Source organism: Nematolebias whitei, chromosome 7, assembly GCF_014905685.2.
Source record: "Nematolebias whitei isolate Nwh7 chromosome 7, NemWhi1, whole genome shotgun sequence".
NCBI lineage: Eukaryota > Metazoa > Chordata > Actinopteri > Cyprinodontiformes > Rivulidae > Nematolebias > Nematolebias whitei.
This window is the reverse complement of record NC_056504.1, coordinates 29,385,203-29,405,970: the sequence shown is the minus strand read 5'-3', so window position 1 is coordinate 29,405,970 and position 20,768 is coordinate 29,385,203. Positions and strand designations below refer to the sequence as shown.

At 41.3% G+C, this 20,768-nt stretch overlaps 1 protein-coding gene across 1 annotated transcript; it reads left to right on the top strand.

Annotated features, from left to right (window-relative positions):
- The first annotated feature begins 7,542 nt into the window (after positions 1-7,542).
- Positions 7,543-15,625, top strand: zgc:172270 (uncharacterized protein LOC100136849 homolog). The gene is made up of 3 exons (XM_037679346.1): positions 7,543-7,859; positions 8,017-8,204; positions 15,132-15,625. Exons 1-3 carry the CDS (start codon positions 7,632-7,634, stop codon positions 15,280-15,282), a joined length of 567 nt encoding a protein of 188 aa, XP_037535274.1. The 5' UTR covers positions 7,543-7,631; the 3' UTR covers positions 15,283-15,625.
- Positions 15,626-20,768: the final 5,143 nt, after the last annotated feature.

The window sequence follows — 20,768 nt, the reverse complement described above, 5'->3', positions numbered from 1 at the left end:
AGTCTCATTTGCCTTGACAGGCGTGTTGAAAGAAACTTCTTCAGGTTGGTCTAGCGAGGGCGCAATCCCCATACTAATGTGTTGTACCGAGTGTACCGACCGAAAGGGAACACACAAAATACGTGCGTGAGTGACACAGCAGCCAAAGTGAATGTTTTCAGTAGATCGAGTCCAGTGGGAAACCTCGCTCTCTGCCCAAGCTGTGCACTGCCTCCTCTGACTGCAGCTGTGACAAATGCGCCCCCCCCCCCCGCGGCAATGGCAGCCCTCACCTACACGGCTCTGCATGCCCAGGGGCGCGCGCACCTCCCCTCAGCACACGCCAGCTCACATCAGAATGATTGTGAGCCCGCAGCCTGAGCGCGGCACAGAGGTGCTCTAGACAGATGGATGAACCGTCTTATCAGCAGGGAATACACGCTGCAGTTACAGCTCAAACCCCCCGTTTGGAGGAACTTTAGAGACATTTTCGGTCATCTCTAGAACGGATCTCGTTCCTCCACGCAGAAGTTCAGGAAATTCTGATAAAAAATGTAATTTCCAGGGATCCAGAAGGTGAGGAAGACACAGGGTTCTACTCTTGTCACTTCCTGGTCCCAAAACGGACCAGAGGGATGAGACCCATCTTAGATTTGTCAATTTTCAACAGTGAGACAACAATCCTTTCAAAATGCGTTGAGTCGGTTCTGCAGCCGCTACACAGAGCAGGGATGAGAATTCTGTTTTATATGGACGATCTGTTGCTGCTGACCCATTTTCCAGACAGGTGGCAGCTGTGCAACTCAGGCGCTGACGTCACACCTGCAAATCTGGGCTTCATCATAATGGGGGAAGAGCTCAGTTCACACAGTCCAGACGATCGTTTATCTGGGAGTGAAGCTAAACGCGGTCACTACGAGAGCTTGTTTATCTCAGACGGGAACCGAAGCTCTAAAGGACCAACTCCTCCACGTGAAGTCGGCAGAGTGATAACAGCTGTTTCCGTCATGAAGTTATTAAGGACATGTCGTCTGCTCACACGGTGCGTTGCCTCCAGAGGTGGTTCGCTCGTTTGCATGTGGACCTGGTGAGGCAGAAGAGACAGTTGATCGCTGTGCCCCTCTCTGTGAGAATCGACCTGAGACACTGGGAAAGCCTCTTGTTCTGTCGTAGGGAGTCCCTGTCAGTGGACCTACGTCATACGTGTCAGTCTTCACAGACGCGTCCCTGTCAGGCTGGGGAGGCACATGCATGTCTCGAGCTGTGGGGGCGCTGTGGCACCCCACACAGCAGCTCATATAAATGTTTTGGTGTGTCGCACGGTTTTTGAACGTGATTCAACATTTTGCTCCTGTGCTGCAGAATCAACATGTGTTGATTCACACAGACAACTGCTGTGTTGGGCATACCAAAATCTGCTCTCCATCAGAGCAGTGTACATCCCCGGTGTTCTGAGCAAAAGGGCGGATGTGATGTCCAGGGGCGGTCCGCGTCACGGGGACTGGAGCCTCTATCCCGAGCTGATGGCTCAGATGTTGCAGAAATTTGGCAGAGCGGCTGTGGACTTGTTTGACACACGAGAGAACGCTCAGTGTCAACTATGGTTCTCACTGAGCCTGTGGGACGAACCACCGCTAGGGGTGGACGCGTTTGCTCACAGCCCGTGGCCCAAAATGCTTCTTTACGCATTTCCCCACTCCCTCTGATATCACGGTTTCTGAACCGAGTTAGGGAGGAGGGACTGACAGACCTCCTGGTGGCTCCCGAGCGCGTGAACGCCCCATGGTTCCCATTTCTACAACGCCTGTTATCGGGGCGCCTGTGGAAACTGCCGTGGAGGGAGGATGATCTCCTCCAGGTGGGAGGAGTGATCAGGAGTTACCCAGAAATAGGCCAGCACCTTCAGGTCTGGTCACTGAGCGGATCCATTTTAGAGAGGATGGGTCTCTCTCAAGATGTGGTGCGCATGATACAGGTTTCACATGCTGCCTCCACCACAGCGCTGTACACATCAAAGTGGACAGTTTTTTTAGCGCTGGTGTACGGAGAAAGGTGTAGAGGCCACCTCATGTCCACTAGGTGGTGTGCTGTCCTTTCTGCAGCAGCTGATGGACAGAAATTTGGCGTTCAGCACGATTAAAACGTACGCTGCAGCCATCTCTTCTTGTCACGAAGGTTTGGGGACAGAACAGTTCTTAATCATCCGCTGATGAAGTGTTTTTAAAAGGTGTACAGAGGCGTAGGCCTGTATCATGCACACTTTCTCCACAGTGAGTTTTAACACTGGTTCTGAGAGCCCTGATCAAAGCTCCGCTCGAGCCACTAGATCAGGTTCCGTTAAATTCTTGTCTCTTAAAACAGCCCTGCTGTTGGCTTTAACATCCGCTAAGAGGGTGAGTGATTTATCTGCCCTCTTTGTCACTCCGTCATGTCTCAGAATTCAGGCTGATGTAGTGATGTAGGGTTAGGTTAGCTTAGGAGCTCCACTACAATCAATATTTAATAACGGGTTCTCTCTTTTTCGAGCTACTTGACAGATATGTGACAGAGATACTGTGTGGGAGATGGTCTAATCAGTGACATGAGACGTTAATTTTCTTTGACCCATCAAAATGAATGTGGTCATTTATTAACAGAATCAAAATTTAACATCAAAACATTGTACACTTGATTATTCCGATCGGCTCTGATTAATAAAACTTGGCACGTTTTACTTAATAAAAACAACAGACATATCCTTAGATCTTAAATTAATGTCTGCAGGCTTTAGCTTATCTTTACTGGCAGAAAGAAGAGTTTTAAAGATGGGAAATGAAGGAGTTTAAATGGAGGGAAAAGATGGATGAGGATGTATGTCTGTAAACCAGAACAACACGCTCCTTTCAAGCGCAGTTCGCCCGCAGTACACTGGTAGTGAAGCTCGTGACGACTCTTTACCTTGGCAGAGGATGAATCAGCTGCGGTCAAGAGGTCCCTGGCACGCTACCTTTCAGCGTCTCCTCAGGGCGGCTGCGACTCGGCAGAAGTCGTGAGATAATTCGCCCCACAGAACAAACTTCCTCAGCAGTTATAGGGCATTCGCCGGGTGGAGCCATAGCGAGGCGTCGTGGCTCCGACAGGAACTCCAGCCGAACTCCATCAGAACCAGAAGAACTAACGGGACTCTGAGAAGACAGCGGAACTCAGAACTTCTGTTCTCCAGCACTCGAACTTCTCCCCACTAGAACTTCTGTTCTCACTCCAGAACTTCTGTTCTGTTTCGGAACTTCTGTTCTTCCCCCAGAACTAACTGGAACTAGGAAGTGTCGACTTTTAAAGAGTTCTGCTTCCGGTCACTTTTAGGAAGTCCTGATTGGTTGAAAGAACCAACAGGGGTGTGGTTTTAGTGACGTCAGAAGGTTATTACAAGTCAGATAAACAGCGGAGATGTTTAGGAACAGACAGAGAAATGTTTTGGAGAAATGACAGATTCACAGGTGCCAGCTTTCTTGTTTCTGTCTGAGAGGTTTAAAAACATGACAGTTCGTTCCAATAAACTTGTTTGCGACTGTCTCCGACTTTTGACCGACATCACTCCTTTCTCATTTCAGACGGAAGATCAAAAAATGCATAATTACTTTGTAACAGACATTTAACTTGATTTCTACTTTGAATGAGGATTAAAAATCATTAATACTGTTTCACAGTTGATTTAAAATGAGTGGTTCACTTCAACATTTAAAAATGATTTGAATTAAACACACTTTTGATTATCAAGACATTGTAAAAATAGTAATGATAATATAAAAAAGAGAGTGTTCTTTCAATTGATTAGTTCAGGATACAATTAGAAAGTCTCTGGATGAGCTAATTTGTATTTCTGGATTCAAATCAATGAAATAACAGTTCCTGTCCCATGAAGGTCTTCAGAGGCAGGTTTTGACCGGAGGCCGAGTTCACTACACTGATGCCAGCTCAGCTGATCTGAGGCTTAACCCAGCGTTCATGCCTAAAAACATCACAAGCTCATTTAAATCAAGAGTGATATCGTTGGAGGGATTTTTTTCCCTCCTCCCCATAAATCAGAAGAAGAAGCATATTTCCATCTTCTCTGCCCTGTACGTGCGTTGACGTGTTACATAGCACGCACGGCGGCACTGCGTCAGACTCAACATTTGTTTGTGCACTTAGAGACACATCTGCAGGTCACCCGTTATCCATCCAGCGCCTGTCACACTGGCTGTGTGAGGCCATTTCTGAAGCCTACAGAGCATCAGATTTAGAGCCTCCTGACAACCTCAGGGCGCATTCGACCAGAGGTATCGCATCTTCAACTGCTTTGCATAATGGTATAACAATGCAGGATATTTGCACTGCAGCCGCCTGGTCAACACCCTGTTCATTTATTCACTTCTATTTACGTGATGTGTCATCTCGTTCCATGACGCATTCTGTCCTTAGATCCTTAACATAATGCATATTATTGTTTCATGGAATCTCGTTTAAACTCACATCTGACTGCATGCATTTACAGTGTGAGATATTGTTATCAGTCACAGGTTATGACTGTTGTTCTTGTTCTATGGTCACTAATCAGTTCATGACTTCTGTCATCAATCAGTTTATTTGATTAATAATCAGTTCACTTATTATTAATCTGTTCATATTGAAGAGCCGTGGATGTGCTCTGTTCACGATCTTTTCAGCCTCTCCTCTTTCCCGTTGAAAACTTTTCCGGGGTGTTCATGCACTCGGAACGCATATACTACGCAGTGCGCGTCTGTGCATGGTGCACGTAATTACGCAACGCGTATTTACGCACATGGAGAGCCGAGTGACAAGATGTTTTTTGGGCAAGCGGATGCTTCTTATGGCGTTCGAATGGACCCAGTGAGGCGGAGACTACATCATGCTTTGCCCTTAAACCACCAGCGACAGCCTTAAAGGGTGAAGCATATACGAAATAGAACGTTGGTTACGTACTGTAACCCCAGATTCTATGAGTACAGGCGTAACCCTTTAAGCATCGGGCCTCACTGGCTCCTAAATGGCTGAAGAAAAAAGCTATATAGGAGCCGATTACCCACTCTTAACGTAATTTATACGGACCGGATGGGGCCCACAAAACAGGTGGGCGTGGACTAAATTTTTTCATGACGGGATAAACCCACCAGTGACAGCCTTAAAGGGCTACGCCTATATTCATAGAATCTGGGGTTACAGTATGCAACCAACGTCTTTGCTGACTCATGTTTCGAAAACTTTGTGCAAATGTTCAAATTTAGTACAAACGACCTCACAATGGCTATTTGAACTTTTAAAGAACAGAACACTGAAAAGACTAAAAGTACAAGTTCTTGTTTTATTTGTTCAAAATATAATGATGTGTGGATTTAAATATATATTTTAATGCAAATTTGCACATCTTTAGGAATAAAATACTTTACATATCAAATTATGGCAAACACTTTTTAAATGTGATTGGAAACAAAGTAGCGTTTGTTGCACAAAAATGAAACATTAAAAAGTTGCAATAACAAACAAACAAACAAATACACAAACAGCAAACTCACCAACAAAAAACATGGCATAATTGTTCAAAATTCATTTAAACACTACGGATTTACATTTTACTGTGAATTCTGATCAACGCACACCGATCCAAGAAAACTTAAATTGTAGGCAAGACAGAGTAATATAAAACTAAAATCACAACATATTTTAACTTTCACCTCCATCCATCCATTTTCTTTACCCGTTTATTCCATTTTGGGTCACGGGGGTCGCCGGTGCCCATGTCCAGCAATCACTGTGCGAGGGGCGGGGTACACCCTGGACGGGTTGCAAGTCCATCACAGGGCCACATAGAGACAAACGAGACAAACAACCATTCACTCTCTCACTCACACCTAGGGACAATTTAGCGTTACCAATCAGCCTAACATGCATGTTTTTGGTCTGTGGGAGGAAACCGGAGTACCCGGAGAAAACCCACGCATGCACGGAGAGAACATGCAAACTCCACCCAGAAAGGCCCCCGGACCGGGATTTGAACCAGGGACCTGCTCGCTGAGAGGCAGCAGCTCTACCAGTTGCGCCACCGTGCTGCCTTAACTTTCACCTAAAAACCAAAAATTTAAACGCTGATGCACGATAAAAACCACAGTTTGCGCCTCAGGAGAAAGAAAAGATAAAATCTTGAATACAAAATGTTCCCTTATAACACTCTTATCGCATAAACAATGAAAAATAAAAACAGTTTTGAAACATTTTTGTTTTGAACACCTTTTCAACATTTAGAGTTCACCAAAGTCCATGCTCAATAATCCAGGTACAAATCCAACAATTTTCAGACAGGTCACAGGGCGGTTTCTTTTTTTGTTGAGACGTTTCATCCTTCATCCAAAGGACTTCTTCAGTCCGAGGAGCCACAAACAAACTGGACTCCCACAAATACCACACTCCCATAGTGGAAAAAACAAACAAACAAACAAAACAGTTTGCTGTTGATAAAATGGTTTCTGGGATTGGATTTTTACCAGGATTATTGAGCATGAACTTTGGTGTTTTTAACCATTTTGGCTGCCTCAGAGGAGTTGATGGGGAAGAGAGTGGGCCCCAGAAACTCAACTTATCACCAGCAACCTGTCCCCCCCCCCCCCACACACACACACACACACACTATGCAAGTGGGTATTTGTGGGAATCCAGTTTGTTTGTGGCACCTCGGACTGAAGAAGTCCTTTGGATGAAGGATGAAACGTCTCAGCAAAAAAAGAAACCATCCAGAAGACCTGACTGAAAATTGTAACATTTGGAGTGGTAATGACCAGAAATACGATGCAGTTCCACCAACTCCACGTCAATTTGAGTTAAGACTTCAATATTTACCTTAAAATATTTTGCGGTGATTATACTGAAGTACAGTAAAGATGATGCTTACACAGTCTTCTGCTCTGTTCGATGTCCGGACTACAAAAAGTATATAACTGTGATAAGTGTTTAATAGATGAACAGATCTAAAAGTATTCTTCCACTTTGTTTAACTTGCACATGTTTAATATGAAAAAAGTAATTTAAACATGTTTTAAAAGTCAACTTTTGGATTTTAAGCAGAGATGAAGTGATGGTGTGGATTTTACTGGTTGCATGTGATACTTTTATTATCAAAATATTGCTCAGTTCTGTTCATTTCATTGTGTAACAAGAATCAAAAAACACCTGGAGGCAGCAGATACTGGACCAGTGACTGATGTCCAGAGGAGGGCAGTGTTGTCTTGATCTTCAACCACTCCTTTCATGCAGCACATAATCTCAAACAAAAAGAGTTCTTCTTTCAGAAGGTTCTGGAGAAGGGTTTAAGTTAATTTATGCTGATGTTTATGGCTCTGTGTTCTCCATTTCTATGACAGCGTCTGTGTAAGCACAGCCCCGAACATATTGGAAGTATTTTTGTTCTCCCCTTCCCCTTCGTTCCTTCACACCGCACAGAAAAATGATCTTCACTGGAAACGCCAGCTGCAAATGCCATGCAGGGCACTGTAACGTTCCCAATATAACCTCAGAGCTCAGCCAGCTGGAGAGGTCCAGTCAGAGGCCTCGATGTGTGCTGCTACTGAAGTGACCATCACCCTGTGTGCTCCTTTTGTCTTTTCTTTACTTCACCCGCTCTAATGGGCTCCATGAAGAAAGGGGAAGATTCTGAAGAGGTGGAGATCGATTTGGGGGACTCCAGTGACCCTGAAGAATTTGAAACTGAGGAGGAACCGCACATGCTGTGGAAAGCCCAGGCTTCTGTGGAAGAAGAGGAAAACATTCACACGTCCACACTGGTGGAAATCAGTGATACCAAACCTCTGATTACTGCCAGAGACCCCCGAGGTATAAACGACTGCCTCAAGGTACAGCGCTCTTATGCAACAGCTCAAATACACCATGCATTTATTTTGCATTAAGTTATGAACAAACACATGTTCATTCTTGACTGATTGCACCACAGTGGATATAATTCATCAACCCCCTCCAGGAAATATTATGCATTGATGGCATTGTCTCCAGGTGACGTTTGAGGATGTGATAGCTGAGCCGGTGTCAGTCCGCAGTGGAGACAGAGTGTGGATCTGGAGCCATGCCTTGTTCGAGGTGTGCAAGGTCTGGATTTACAGGATAGTTTCAGTCCTTTTGGCCATTCCCATGTCAGTTCTGTCTGGACTGCTGTTCGCCATCCTCAACTGCTTCCACGTTTGGTAGGTTCAAATAAACAATACTCTAACAGTGTGATTACAAAGAAAACTGCTCGTTCTTTAGTTTAACTATTAAATTAAAGTAGCAACCAAGCAAAACTGAATATGAGTGACCCAAACAATTGTTCACGAGGTAAATCCTTTTGTGCTCAGAAACAAGTTTGCACCAGTTGACTGGATGGATCGTAATACGAGTAAAAATAAATACAAACACTGAAGAAAATAATTAGTGTCTCCAAAACTTGGATGAAAGGTACTGCCATCATTAATAAACCAAATAAAATAACTGATTTGGGGTTGTTATTCAAGTATTAATATTTTTTCTAAGTCCATCTGTTCTGATCTGAACTGATTTCTCATTACAAGTCAGTCAAGTCAAGTCCAGACCAATGAGTCAGCATTTAAAGAGTCGGTCTCCATTTGTTCCCAACATTTTAAAACCCTGTTTATTGAATTTTAAACATATTCAGTCAACAAAAAGAAAAAAAACAACAACAACAAACAACAGTCACTCCACTCTAGCACCTGTCCTTAACAAACAAGTAGAAGAGGAAAAAAAACAACAAACAAAACAAGTGATATAAGAAACAAAACAATATATAAATACACAAACACCACATTACTTTAATTGATCTATAAGTAACAGTATTATTTGCTCAGAAGTTACGCTTTACTTTTTGATAAATGAGGTATTTTTCCTAGAAAACACTTTAATATCTGTCTCTAACAGTCAAATACTGAGAAAAAACAGCTATGTCATTACCCCCTCCCCCCCCCCCCCACACACACACGTGTTTGTATTTCTACCTTTACAGAGACTTTGCACTGACTTCCATTCATTTCTATAGCCTAACCCTGACCCTGACCCTAACCATTACCAGTACATACTTAACCCTAAACCTTACCCATCCTCTACTGTTACCATAGTCCTAAATCGAATCCCTAACCCACCAGTGACACTTGAACCTTATGGGGACCAGGCTTTGGTCCCCAAAAAGAGCAGCTGGTCCTGGGCCTCACAAAGTAAAATAAACAAGCACACGTGTATGTGTTTGTATTTGTTACCTTGTAAGGTCCATTGTTCTAAAACATACTGCACTGTAAGGACCAAGTGCTACTTATGGGGTCCAAAGCCCAGACTTCATAAGAAGAAGAGCATTTTTAACTGATTGTCTATTGTTGTGTGTATCTCATCTGTGTTCTATATTTAAAACATAACTTTCTTGTAAATGAGTCCTCGAGGCTCAATGTTGCAAAATTACCAAAACCGTTGTGGGATTACCTTCTTTGACTTTTGTTTTCCTCTTGCTGGATTACATCAAAATCAAGGACATTCGGAGGTGTAAGTTCATGTTGGAATTCATCCTCATGGACAGGCGATGATTTCCAAAGGGGGACTGTAGTGAACTGGGCCTCTGACATCAATTTGTCTCTGAGGACCTTCAGGGGACAGGAACTGCTATTTCATTGATTTGAATCCAGAAATATAAATTATCTCATCGAGAGACTATTTAATTGTATCCTGAATTAATTAACTGAAAGAACACTCTTCTTTTTACATTATCAGTACTATTTTAAGATATCTTGATAATCAAAAGTGCGTTTAGTTCATACCATTTCTAGATGTTGAAGCGAACCACTCATTTAAATCAACTTTGAAACAGTATTAATGATTTTTAAACCTCATTAGACTTTGATCATACAGTTAAATGTCTATTTACGAAGTAAGTGTGCATTTAGTCTTCTGTCTGAATGAGGAGTTGTGGACCTGATGTCGGTTGAAAGTCAGAGACATGTTATGAGAACGAAGTGTCTTGTTTAAAAATTCTCAGACAGTAAATAAGAACAAGCTGGCACATGCTTTGTCTCACTTCTTCATAATATTTCTCTGTCTGTACTATAACCGTTCTTAAAACATTCCTGTGCAGCATGGTGGCGCAACTGGTAGAGCTGCTGCCTCTCAGCGAGCAGGTCCTTGGTTCAAACCCTGGTCCAGGGGCCTTTCTGGGTCGAGTTTGCATGTTCTCTCCGTGCATGCATGGGTTTTCTCCGGGTGCTCCGGTTTCCTCCCACAGACCAAAAACATGCATGTTAGGCTGATTGATGACTCAAAAATTGTCCCTAGGTGTGAATGAGAAAGTGAATGGTTGTTTGTCTCGTTTGTCTCATTTGTCTCTATGTGGCCCTGTGATGGACTTGCGACCCGTCCAGGGTGTACCCCGCCCCTCGCACAGTGATTGCTGGACATGGGCACCGGCGACCCCCGTGACCCAAAATGGAATAAGCGGGTAAAGATAATGGATGGATGGAAAACATTCCTGCTGTCTCCTGACTCCTAGTGACCCTCTGACATCACTAAAACTACACCCCTGCTGGTTGTTTCAACCAATCAGGAAGTACCACGTAACAGGAAGTGGATACCCTTTAAAAGGCAACACTTCTTGGAACTATTCAGTCTTAGTCTAAGTCCTGGTCGTCTTTGCAGTCTTCCGAGGCTTTCCAGTCTTGCTGGAACTTTCAGTCGAAGATGAGACTCAGTCTGATGGCGAGTCGAACAGGAACTTTCTGTTCTTACTGAAAGTCAACTAAGTAGCGGATGGATTTGACCATGTGCCAAGAGTCTCTCCATTCCAGCATAGTCACAGCCTGCCTCCGCTGTGACTCAACCCGAGCAGTAAATGCTCAACTTCTAAGGAAGCTTATTCTGTTGAACCGAGTACTTCGTCACGACTTCTGACGACCCCAGCTACTCTGACCGGAGACGCTGAAAAGGGAGCATGCCAATGGACTTTTGTTCCGGAGTGGAGGTATCCACCATCTCAGGTAACAAGCCGTTGACGCCCTGAAGTGTACCGGAGGGCTGAGCTGGATGTCAGAGGAAGGGTGCCATTTTCTGGTTCAACACGTAACTTTCATCCATCTAAACTTCCTCCTTAAATCTATTCATCTCTTTAAACTTATCTATTCGCCAGTAAATCAAGCTAGATGCCTTCAGAGATGAATCAGTCTCAATCAGTAATGTTCTGTTGTCTTGTTTAGTAAATTGTGACAAGTTTATTAATCAGAAACAGCTCAGCAAATCAATGTGTACATGTTTTGTTGTTAAATTTTGATTCTGTTAAATAAATGACCGCATTTATTCTGATGGGTCAAAGATAAAATGGCGTCTCATGTCACTGATTAAACACTCCACTCTCATTGTTATCTTGGTCACATGGAAGAAATTTAACTCGAAAAAGAAAAGAATCAGTTGTAATTAAACAATTAATATTCTTTGTGCTTGAACTAGCTTTAAGAACAATTAATTAGTAGTGAAGTTAACCCCTATCACTACATTTACGCGCAAGGGGTATACTCTTTGATTAGAACAGCACATAACAAGCTGTAATCCTTTCTCGTGGTATCTGGTTGACGCTCTATAAAGGAAAACACCGTCCTGGCTGAAGTGAGACTGATCAAACCTATTTTATCCTCAACTGTAGCGTTGGGATAGCTTCGTAATTGGAAGTCAAGGTCTTGCAGATAGGCCTTAGTGTCAGTCGAACCCAACGGCCCTGGCTCGAAGCGTTGGAAATATTTCACTATTTTTTGCAATACCGCTAATGAGAGCAGAGGCTGAGGGTTTGGTGGAGGCGGAACAAAATAATCACTTGGAGGTGGTTCAACTGAATCACGTGGAGGTGGCATAAGGAGATTATGTGTAGGAGGTACAGCAAAATCCTTCTGAGGTGGTGATGGTTGACCTGGACTGTGACCCAGTTTGTCTTTGAGTTCTAGACATCCTTTCCCCTCGTCAGAGATTTTATCTGTGGCTGCGGCAAGTTTTGCCTCACAGGCTGTTAACCGTTCACGTGATGTATGACACTCACTTTGTAAACGCACGCCTTGTTAGACTAATGCCAGTTTTTCCAATATGCATTCGTCACGAGATTTTGATGTTAGCTGCAACTGTTGGTGCAGAGCATCATAGTCTGAACACAGTGCTTGGTACTTCGACCCTCCTTCACGCAGCTTTTTCTCATACGAGTCTGCTTGTAACAACAGCTGAGCTTGTGAGAGCTCTTTTTCACGTTTCAATTCATTCTCCCAGGTCTCTTTCACCAATTGAAACTGTGCTTTGAGTTGTAGACACTCATCAAATGTTGCTGCGCGATCCTCTGTCTCGCGCATCAACTTTATTTCAAGGGATTCTGTCCTGTTGGCCTCAAGGTATAATTCAGCTTTTAGCAAGAGTGATATTTTAGCTAGCTGTTCGTAGCCTGACTTCTTTATGGCTGCAGAAGTGACACTGCCTGCCACTTCCTTCAGCTCGTCCAATAACTCTGTTGAGTTCATGCTGTCCACCTGGTCACCATATGGAGGTAAGGAATCTGTGAGCAGCCCCAAAGCTGTCTCAAGCCAGTCCTTCTTAACACCACAAGGAGCAGGAGCATTAGCATGTTCAGCTTTTGTTGAATCTGCCATAGTCGTATTTACTGTTCAGCAAAACCTATCTGGTTAAACCGTCGCAATCTTAGAGTTTTTCAACAGGTAAATGTTTGTATTTAAGCAAGCAGTGAGTTCCACACACCATTTAGCTCTGGGTTCCATCAACAGTACTGTTATAAGCCAACTTTTCAATAATTGGGCACCTGTTTTTAGGTTTGACCCCATGAATATTATAAGTAAAAGCTTCCTGTGGCAGTGTTACTTAATATGAGCTTAATTCTAACAGATACAATGAACCAGGCTATTTCAGTGTTTATTTACTCCAATGCACTTAAAATTAATAAACTTGCAATTTTCACTAAAAGTCTGACAGCAACTTTGAAGTTTTAAACGCTCTTTAAGCAGTATAATTTACCAGAATTTGCTATTTAAAACAGCAACTCATAAACCAGGCTCGATTAACATTTTTATTTACCAACATGCGTCTTTTTAGAAATAAAATGAAAACGAGTTTGCACCTCTCAGTTCTGAAAAACTATTATACTCTTTTTCAACAGCAGGTGGTGGTACAAGCTTACTTTTACTGGTAGGAGTCACTGACAACTTCCTGTGAACCGTCCTGTTGACATCCTTCGATTAGCAACGGACGAACACGGTCCAAATCAGCATTTATAGATGGATTTAAAGCTTGAACGTGGCGTTGCTTCAAAAGCACGCTCTTTAGGCATAGACTCATCAGGTTATCAGTGGATTTCAAGGCTTTATTCAGCTGTTTTAAACCACTTAAAGAAGACTCCGTTAAAAATGAGCTTCACGTGAATTTACAGACACCTGAGATGGTGGATACCTCCACTCCGGAACAGAAGTCCATTGGCACGCTCCCTTTTCAGCGTCTCCGGTCAGAGTAGCTGGGGTCGTCAGAAGTCGTGACAAAGTACTCAGTTCAACAGAATAAGCTTCCTTAGAAGTTGAGCTTTTACTGCTCGGTTTGTGCTATGCTGGAATGGAGAGACCCTTGGCACATGGTCAAATCCATCCGCTACTTAGTTGACTTTCAGTAAGAACTGAAAGTTCCTGTTCAACTCACCATCAGACCGGGTCTCATCTTCGACTGAAAGTTCCAGGAAAACTGGAAAAGACTGCGAAGACTCCAAAAGACGACAAAGACTTAGACTGAATAGTTCCAAGAAGTGTTGCCTTTTAAAGGGTATCCACTTCCTGTTACGTGGTACTTCCTGATTGGTTGAAACAACCAGCAGGGGTGTAGTTTTAGTGATGTCAGAGGGTCACTAGGAGTCATGAGACAGCAGGAATGTTTTAAGAACGGTTAGTACAGACGGATAAATTTTATAAAGAAGTGAGACAAAGCAGGTGTCAGCTAGTTCTTATTTACTGTCTGAGAGTTTTAAAAACAAGGCACTTCGTTCTCATAACTTGTCTCTGACTTTCGACCGACATCCACTACTCCTCATTCAGACAGAAGACTAAATGCACACTTACTTCGTAAATAGACATTTAACTGTATGATCAAAGTCTAATGAGGTTTAAAAATCATTAATACTGTTTCACAGTTGATTTAAATGAGTGGTTCACTTCAACATTTAGAAATGGTATGACCTAAACACACTTTCGATTATCAAGATATTGTAAAATAGTAATGATAATGTAAAAAGAAGAGTGCTCTTTCAATTGATTAATTCAGGATACAATTAAATAGTCTCTTGATGAGATAATTTGTATTTCTGGATTCAAATCAATGAAATAGCAGTTCCTGTCCCCTGAAGGTCCTCAGAGACAGATTGATGTCGGAGGCCTAGTTCACTACAAGACTAACCTGTATAAAGTTTGAATGAATGGTGGGTTAGGGTTAAGTATGTACTAGTAATGGTTAGGTTTAAGGTAAAGGTCATAGTTAGGCTATAGAAATGAATGAAAAATGAATGGAAGTCAGTGCTAAGTCCCCATAAAGATAGAAAGACAAACTTGAGTGAGCACACACATGCATGCACCCACAAATCAAAAAACATTTGGATGATTAATGCAGTTACTTGAAGAGAGAATCTAATAAGAGTTCATGACAAGTTTCATTTACAGACCTTTGGGTGTTTTATTTAATTTATTTGAGACCTCCAGAGGTGAATTTCCTGAAAAAGATGAAGTGAAAAATAAAAATGAATCTCTCGTCCACACTCACTTTACTGCAACAGTTGATCCGAATCATTACTATAAGCTTTCTGTTTCTTCTCTGTTGACGATCCAGAGAGCAGCTTTGTTTTTTAATTGAAGATTAGATTTTTTTTTTCATTTTACTGTTGCTAACAAGGATTTTTGCTTTAAGTTATAAAAAAGGAATAAACTTGTAAAAAGAAGCAACAGGCTACAGGAAAAAAAATCAAAGGAATATATATATATGTATATATACAGAAATATAAAAAATATATTTATCTTGTGCAAATATTGTGAACCCATTTATTTTAATTTTTGCGTTTCCTTTTGTGACAGGCTGGTCAGTCCTTGTATCCAGTGTGTCTTCATCGGTACTCGCTGGCTGCAGAGCGTCTGGAGCATCGTGCTGGGCGTCTTCATGACTCCTCTCCTCCTGAGTGCAGGGAAATGTTACAGAGGCTTCAGCGTGCATGTGGCCAAAGAATGACATGTTGACTCAGGAGAAGCACGTCTAAAGTGCATTTCTTCATGACGTGGACACAAACGCAGTTCTGCTCATGTGGACTGAGCAAAGCAAGGATTTGATTTTTGATTACTCATAGAATCTGGGGTTACAATACGTAACCAACATTTTATTTCCCTGCCAGGCTTTTACTTTATAGTAAATACTTATGTGAAAAATGTTTTATTTAATATTTATTTGAAGTTGGTATGGTTGCGGAACATATAAGTTGTTAGTGTCTTACCTGCAGCAGATAACAATTATAGGGCTCTTGGTTTATTTAGGATATCAGACTGAGGTGTCAAGATAAAAAATTTCCACACAGGCAACAACAGGTGAAATTTTAATAATAAAAAAATAAACATTTTCTTTCTAATTTGTTTTACATGTTTGCATCGGTCAGTTACAGAGAATGGGGTAGAATTTTGGTGAAAAAAATGCAACAGAGTAAAAACCGAATTTTTATTGAAATGTATTACAACCGTTGCTTGAACTATCTGAAGGTTTAAGGCAGGGGTGCACACACTTTTTCAGCACGTGACCTACTTTTAAAATGAACAAGTCAAAGTGATCTACCTACTATAAAAATGCAAAACATATACCGGTACTTATTTATTAACACATTCAGTGTTCTTTATTAGTACAATATATGATGATGTACTTTGCATAACTGCATGCACCTATATTGTGCAACTCTGTACATTTTTTGTCATTCCCGTACTCTGATGACTTGCACTGAATGGAATCAGCCAGGGATGCATAGTCTGGACAGTAGCTGCTGATAGCCAGACTCAAGCACACTTCCAAATGATCATCAGTCATGGCGGAACGGTATTTGGACTTAATAATCTTCATGTGGGAAAAGTTTGACTCTTGAATAAGTGGAGCTGGAAAATGCAGTCAACGAGGTAACACATTTATTCATGGTGGGGTACCTTTCCTCTGGGAGTAAATTCCAGAACTGTCCATGAACCCTGGCCTTCAGCTGAATGTCAGCTTGTAGTGTCAAACTCTCATCCTCCACTCCAGAAAAGTTTAGGTTGTTTTCACACCTGATAAGTCTGGTAGACTCAGTTCGGTTGGGGACCAATATTCATAACATTTGTTTACATTTCAGCTGGTGCAGTTTGCATTCACACTGCACTGAGTCAGTCGAACCAACCTGTTCCCTCACTCGCCTGTGGTGGCGCTGCACCAAGAACTACTGAAGGGAACGACACAAAAACCTCTGAAGAAGACACTTCTTCTTCTTCTTCTGGAAATAAAAACAAAAATGGAGTGGCATCAAATTTGAGCAGTTTTAGGATTTCTGTTCTGTTATTTTTCAACAATGGACTCAGCATGAGCGGAAGATGAGGCAGAAGACCAATGTTGTTTTTCACACAAGACAGCTGACGGCTCTGTATGAGGTAGAAATGCACGTTTGTTTGCCCTGCGCTGTAGTCCACTTCCTGCTTTTGGAGCGGTCTCCAGCCCGCTTGCATTCACACTGCATTCGAACCACACCAGAGTTCACTTCAACCGAACCAAGACCTAGGTTTTTAGGCGGACCAGAGTTTGCTTTTTTGGTCCATATCAGAGTTCGATTGCGCATTCACACCTCCCCAAATGTACTGGACTTTCTAGGCAAATGGACTAGAATTTGATTAAAGTGAACTAAACAAGGCTGGTGTGAATGCACCCATGAATGAAGATGAAGCAGTGTTTCAATCTTTGATGCAATTGAAGCAACCTCAGCATCTTCCTGAAAAGGGTAGCACATGAATGTAGCAACTGGCTCCAGTAAAACAAGACTTGAAAGCGTTTGTCAAACTCTGACAGACAGTTCTCATTCTGCTCTGTGTAGCGTGCACCATCATGGCGCTGCAACTTTGAGGAGAAATTATGTATGTTTCGTTTGAAAGAATTAACCGAGCTGATCATATCGATCAGTTTTGTCTTTTCCTTGCAGTTGTATGTTAGGGTCATTCAAAATGTTGGTCAGATCGGTTAAAAATGCTAAGTGTAGCAGCCACTCATTGTTTTTAGAGTCTTGGAACAACGAGTTAGCTGCTCTTTAACCATCTCTCTGACTTAGAATGACTTCTTGTGCTTAATTAAGTGTCTCACCCAGAATGATGCTTCAGTAGCTGCCTTCACTTGTGTGGTCAGTTGTAAAAAAAAAAAAAGACCGCTGTCCAGATAAGTGGGATTTTAGTCCCTTCAACTTATTTTTTTCTCATTTCGCTTTTTGGAAGGAAGTCAGTCGTAACTTTTGTGAATAGTCTAAAAAAATGCCCCTCCACATTTCCCTTCTTTGGAATAGCAATGGTAGACTGGCAGATGAGGTAAACACACTTTGAATATGACGGTGTGAAAAAAAGTCCTCCTCTCATTCTATATGGAAATGATAGGTTTTCTGCTTCTTATTTAATCCAGCTCCCCAACTCATTTTATACCCGTTCTTGAGTTTAGAAGAAATAAATTGGAGATTAAATAGGCAACTCAGTAGCTTGGTAGTTTTTTTGGTTATGTCGGCATGCATGGTGACCCATGTGTCAGAAAAGATCAGGTCTGTGATTTGCTGCCCTGTATGTCAAGTGACAAATTTCATAGTGAGGATGGATGATAGGCTGACGTCTATTATTTTTTAATGCCATGGCTTCTACCCATACTACTTTTGAAATCGACCAGTAGATTGTGATCAACATATTGGGCATCCAGTTTAGGTTTACTTTATTATGAACGTTTTACTCTTTTATTGGCATCATTTAGTTTAGTCTGGCAGAAATCCATTTGGTTCTTCAAAATGAATGTGAGCTGCATACACTATCATGTGCAGGTAAGATACTGACCGCTCAAAGGATTCAAATAACCAAAAATACAAATATAATCGTAAATTTGGTATTTTTATTGTCCACTTTCATCAAATTATTTTCATTATTAGATTAACAATATTAAGCATGGTACAGTGCCCCGAGATGACTTCTGTTCTGACTTGGCACTATATTAATAAACCTAATTGAATTGAAAAAATATATTATTATAGTGGCATAAAGTTTACATTCTTTTAGAATGTATGGTTAAAATAAGTTTGGAACTCTTTCCATCCATCCATCCATCCATTTTCTTTACCCGCTTATTCCATTTTGGGTCACGGGGGTCGCTGGTGCCCATGTCCAGCAAACACTGTGCGAGGGGCGGGGTACACCCTGGACGGGTCGCAAGTCCATCACAGGGCCACATAGAGACAAACGAGACAAACAACCATTCACTCTCTCACTCACACCTAGGGACAATTTAGAGTTACCAATCAGCCTAACATGCATGTTTTTGGACTGTGGGAGGAAACCGGAGTACCCGGAGAAAACCCACGCATGCACGGAGAGAACATGCAAACTCCACCCAGAAAGGACCCTGGACCGGGGTTTGAACCAGGGACCTGCTCGCTGAGAGGCAGCAGCTCTACCAGTTGCGCCACCGTGCTGCCTGGAACTCTTTCCATCATTTTTTATTTAAAACTTTATTTTACCAGGAAAGAAATCCATTGCGATTATTAATCACTTTTATAAGGATGTCCTGGGCAAGGCATTTCCTGCACATGTATTAATAGACTTGTAGGGTTTGAATAATGACCTGTAACTGTGGTGGTATGTTGTTTCATTACTGCCCTGATGTTGAGCAGAAGAAAAAGCTCAACATCAGGAAGAATCCTCGTCAAAATGAGTGACTGAACTCATTGAAACAGGATTTTTTTTGTTATATCATGAGAAACAATAAGCTTGTACTGCATATCACATTTATTTAATATCAATAAATGTTTTTAGTTGGTTTTCAACACACTTGGTAAAGACAAAAAACTGTTTAAATGTTGGTCAAATTTAATAATTTTTGAAAAGACATCACATAAAATATATTTATATTTTCACACAAATCCTACCAGTGCATAAAGACAACACAACTGAACAAACAGAATAAAAAAAAACATATGTCTTTTGTGTTTTTATGTTTGTTTTTTTTTTAATATTTTTTATTTGTTAGTGTATTACATATCTGTGAGTTGCAAAAGTTTGAGAAAACCTGTCAGTGCAGAGCGACCCACCAGAAGCACAAATGTGCATGTGATGTGTAAAAATGTGCATAAAATGGGTTCCAGTTCATCTGGTAACTCATGCACGGTGAAACTGAGAAGTCAACATTCAAGGAAGGAAAAAACAGAGTTGATAAAATAATAGCAGTGATGGTCTAACATGTGAAGGCAAGGAGGTGGGAACTAGAGGTGCTAACGGTGCTACAGCACCCTCTTGTGGGTGACAAGATATAAGCTACATACAAATATAAAGTAAAAAAAAAAGAACAAAAAAAATATATATTTTAAATTTTGTGTCGTGTAAGTTTACATCTTAAATATATTTATATGAGAACTCCTTATTAAAGGGGCAAAATTAGGATTCTGTTTAGTCACATCCTTGTTTTGTCGTACAGCTTTTTTTCACATTCTCATAGCACCCTCTATGTAAGATACGTTCCCACGGCTGTGCTTGAGGCAAAAAAAAAAAAAGGTAAATTAAACATGACAGAAAAACAATATTTAATGTTTCACAAAATAAAACCCAAGGAAAAGAAAAATGCACTTATGAATAAAAAATGTTATGCACTTTCTCTTCAAAATCTGACACAAATTTCTGAAGTATTCTTAATAAACTATCTGTCTTGATTTCATCTAAACGACACATAAATAGAGTACCATCACTTGTTTTAGAGGTTTTAGGGCGCAGGTTAACCATCTCACCTCCACTCATCTCACTTCCTCATGTGTGAGATCTGACAGAATAAAGATGCAACTTTTAAGCAGTTTACTCACAATCCTCAAGGCTCACCAGTCCCATGTGGGAGCTCACACAGTACCAAGCATGAGAACTCACAGTAGCACAAAACAAACAGGAAGTTTTCTTCTAAAATGGTTTAATTTCTGTTTTCTGCAGTTTGCCGGCAAACAGAACCTCTTCAGGACATGATCTTGTTAATGTGTGGGAAACTGAAACTGCTTGAAATGATGTAACAGTCAGCAGTGAGGGGACACAATCAAAGTTGCATTTGATTTAAAAAAATTATTTATCTATTTATTTATTCTATCACATAAAGTGCAGCACAAGTTAAAACCACTGAAAAAAATAACCCAAGGAAAACTTTCAAAAAGCACGAAGAACTATTGATCAAACAGAAAAGGCAGGCTCGATAGAAAGAAAGGTTATATTATATTTATATTTATATTTTAGTTTTTACAACAACAAAAAAATTAAAAGTGTGAGGGTGGGGTTTGTTCTTTGTTTATGTGATGTGCAACTAGTGAATGACCATGGTGTCAGAATAAAGATTGGTGAAAACAAATTTATAGTTGAGCAAATTAAAAAACACAATTAGAGGTTTGATACAAAATATAATTGTCCTGTTGATGACCATTTTAGTGTTATTAGAGAAGCAGAAAGCAG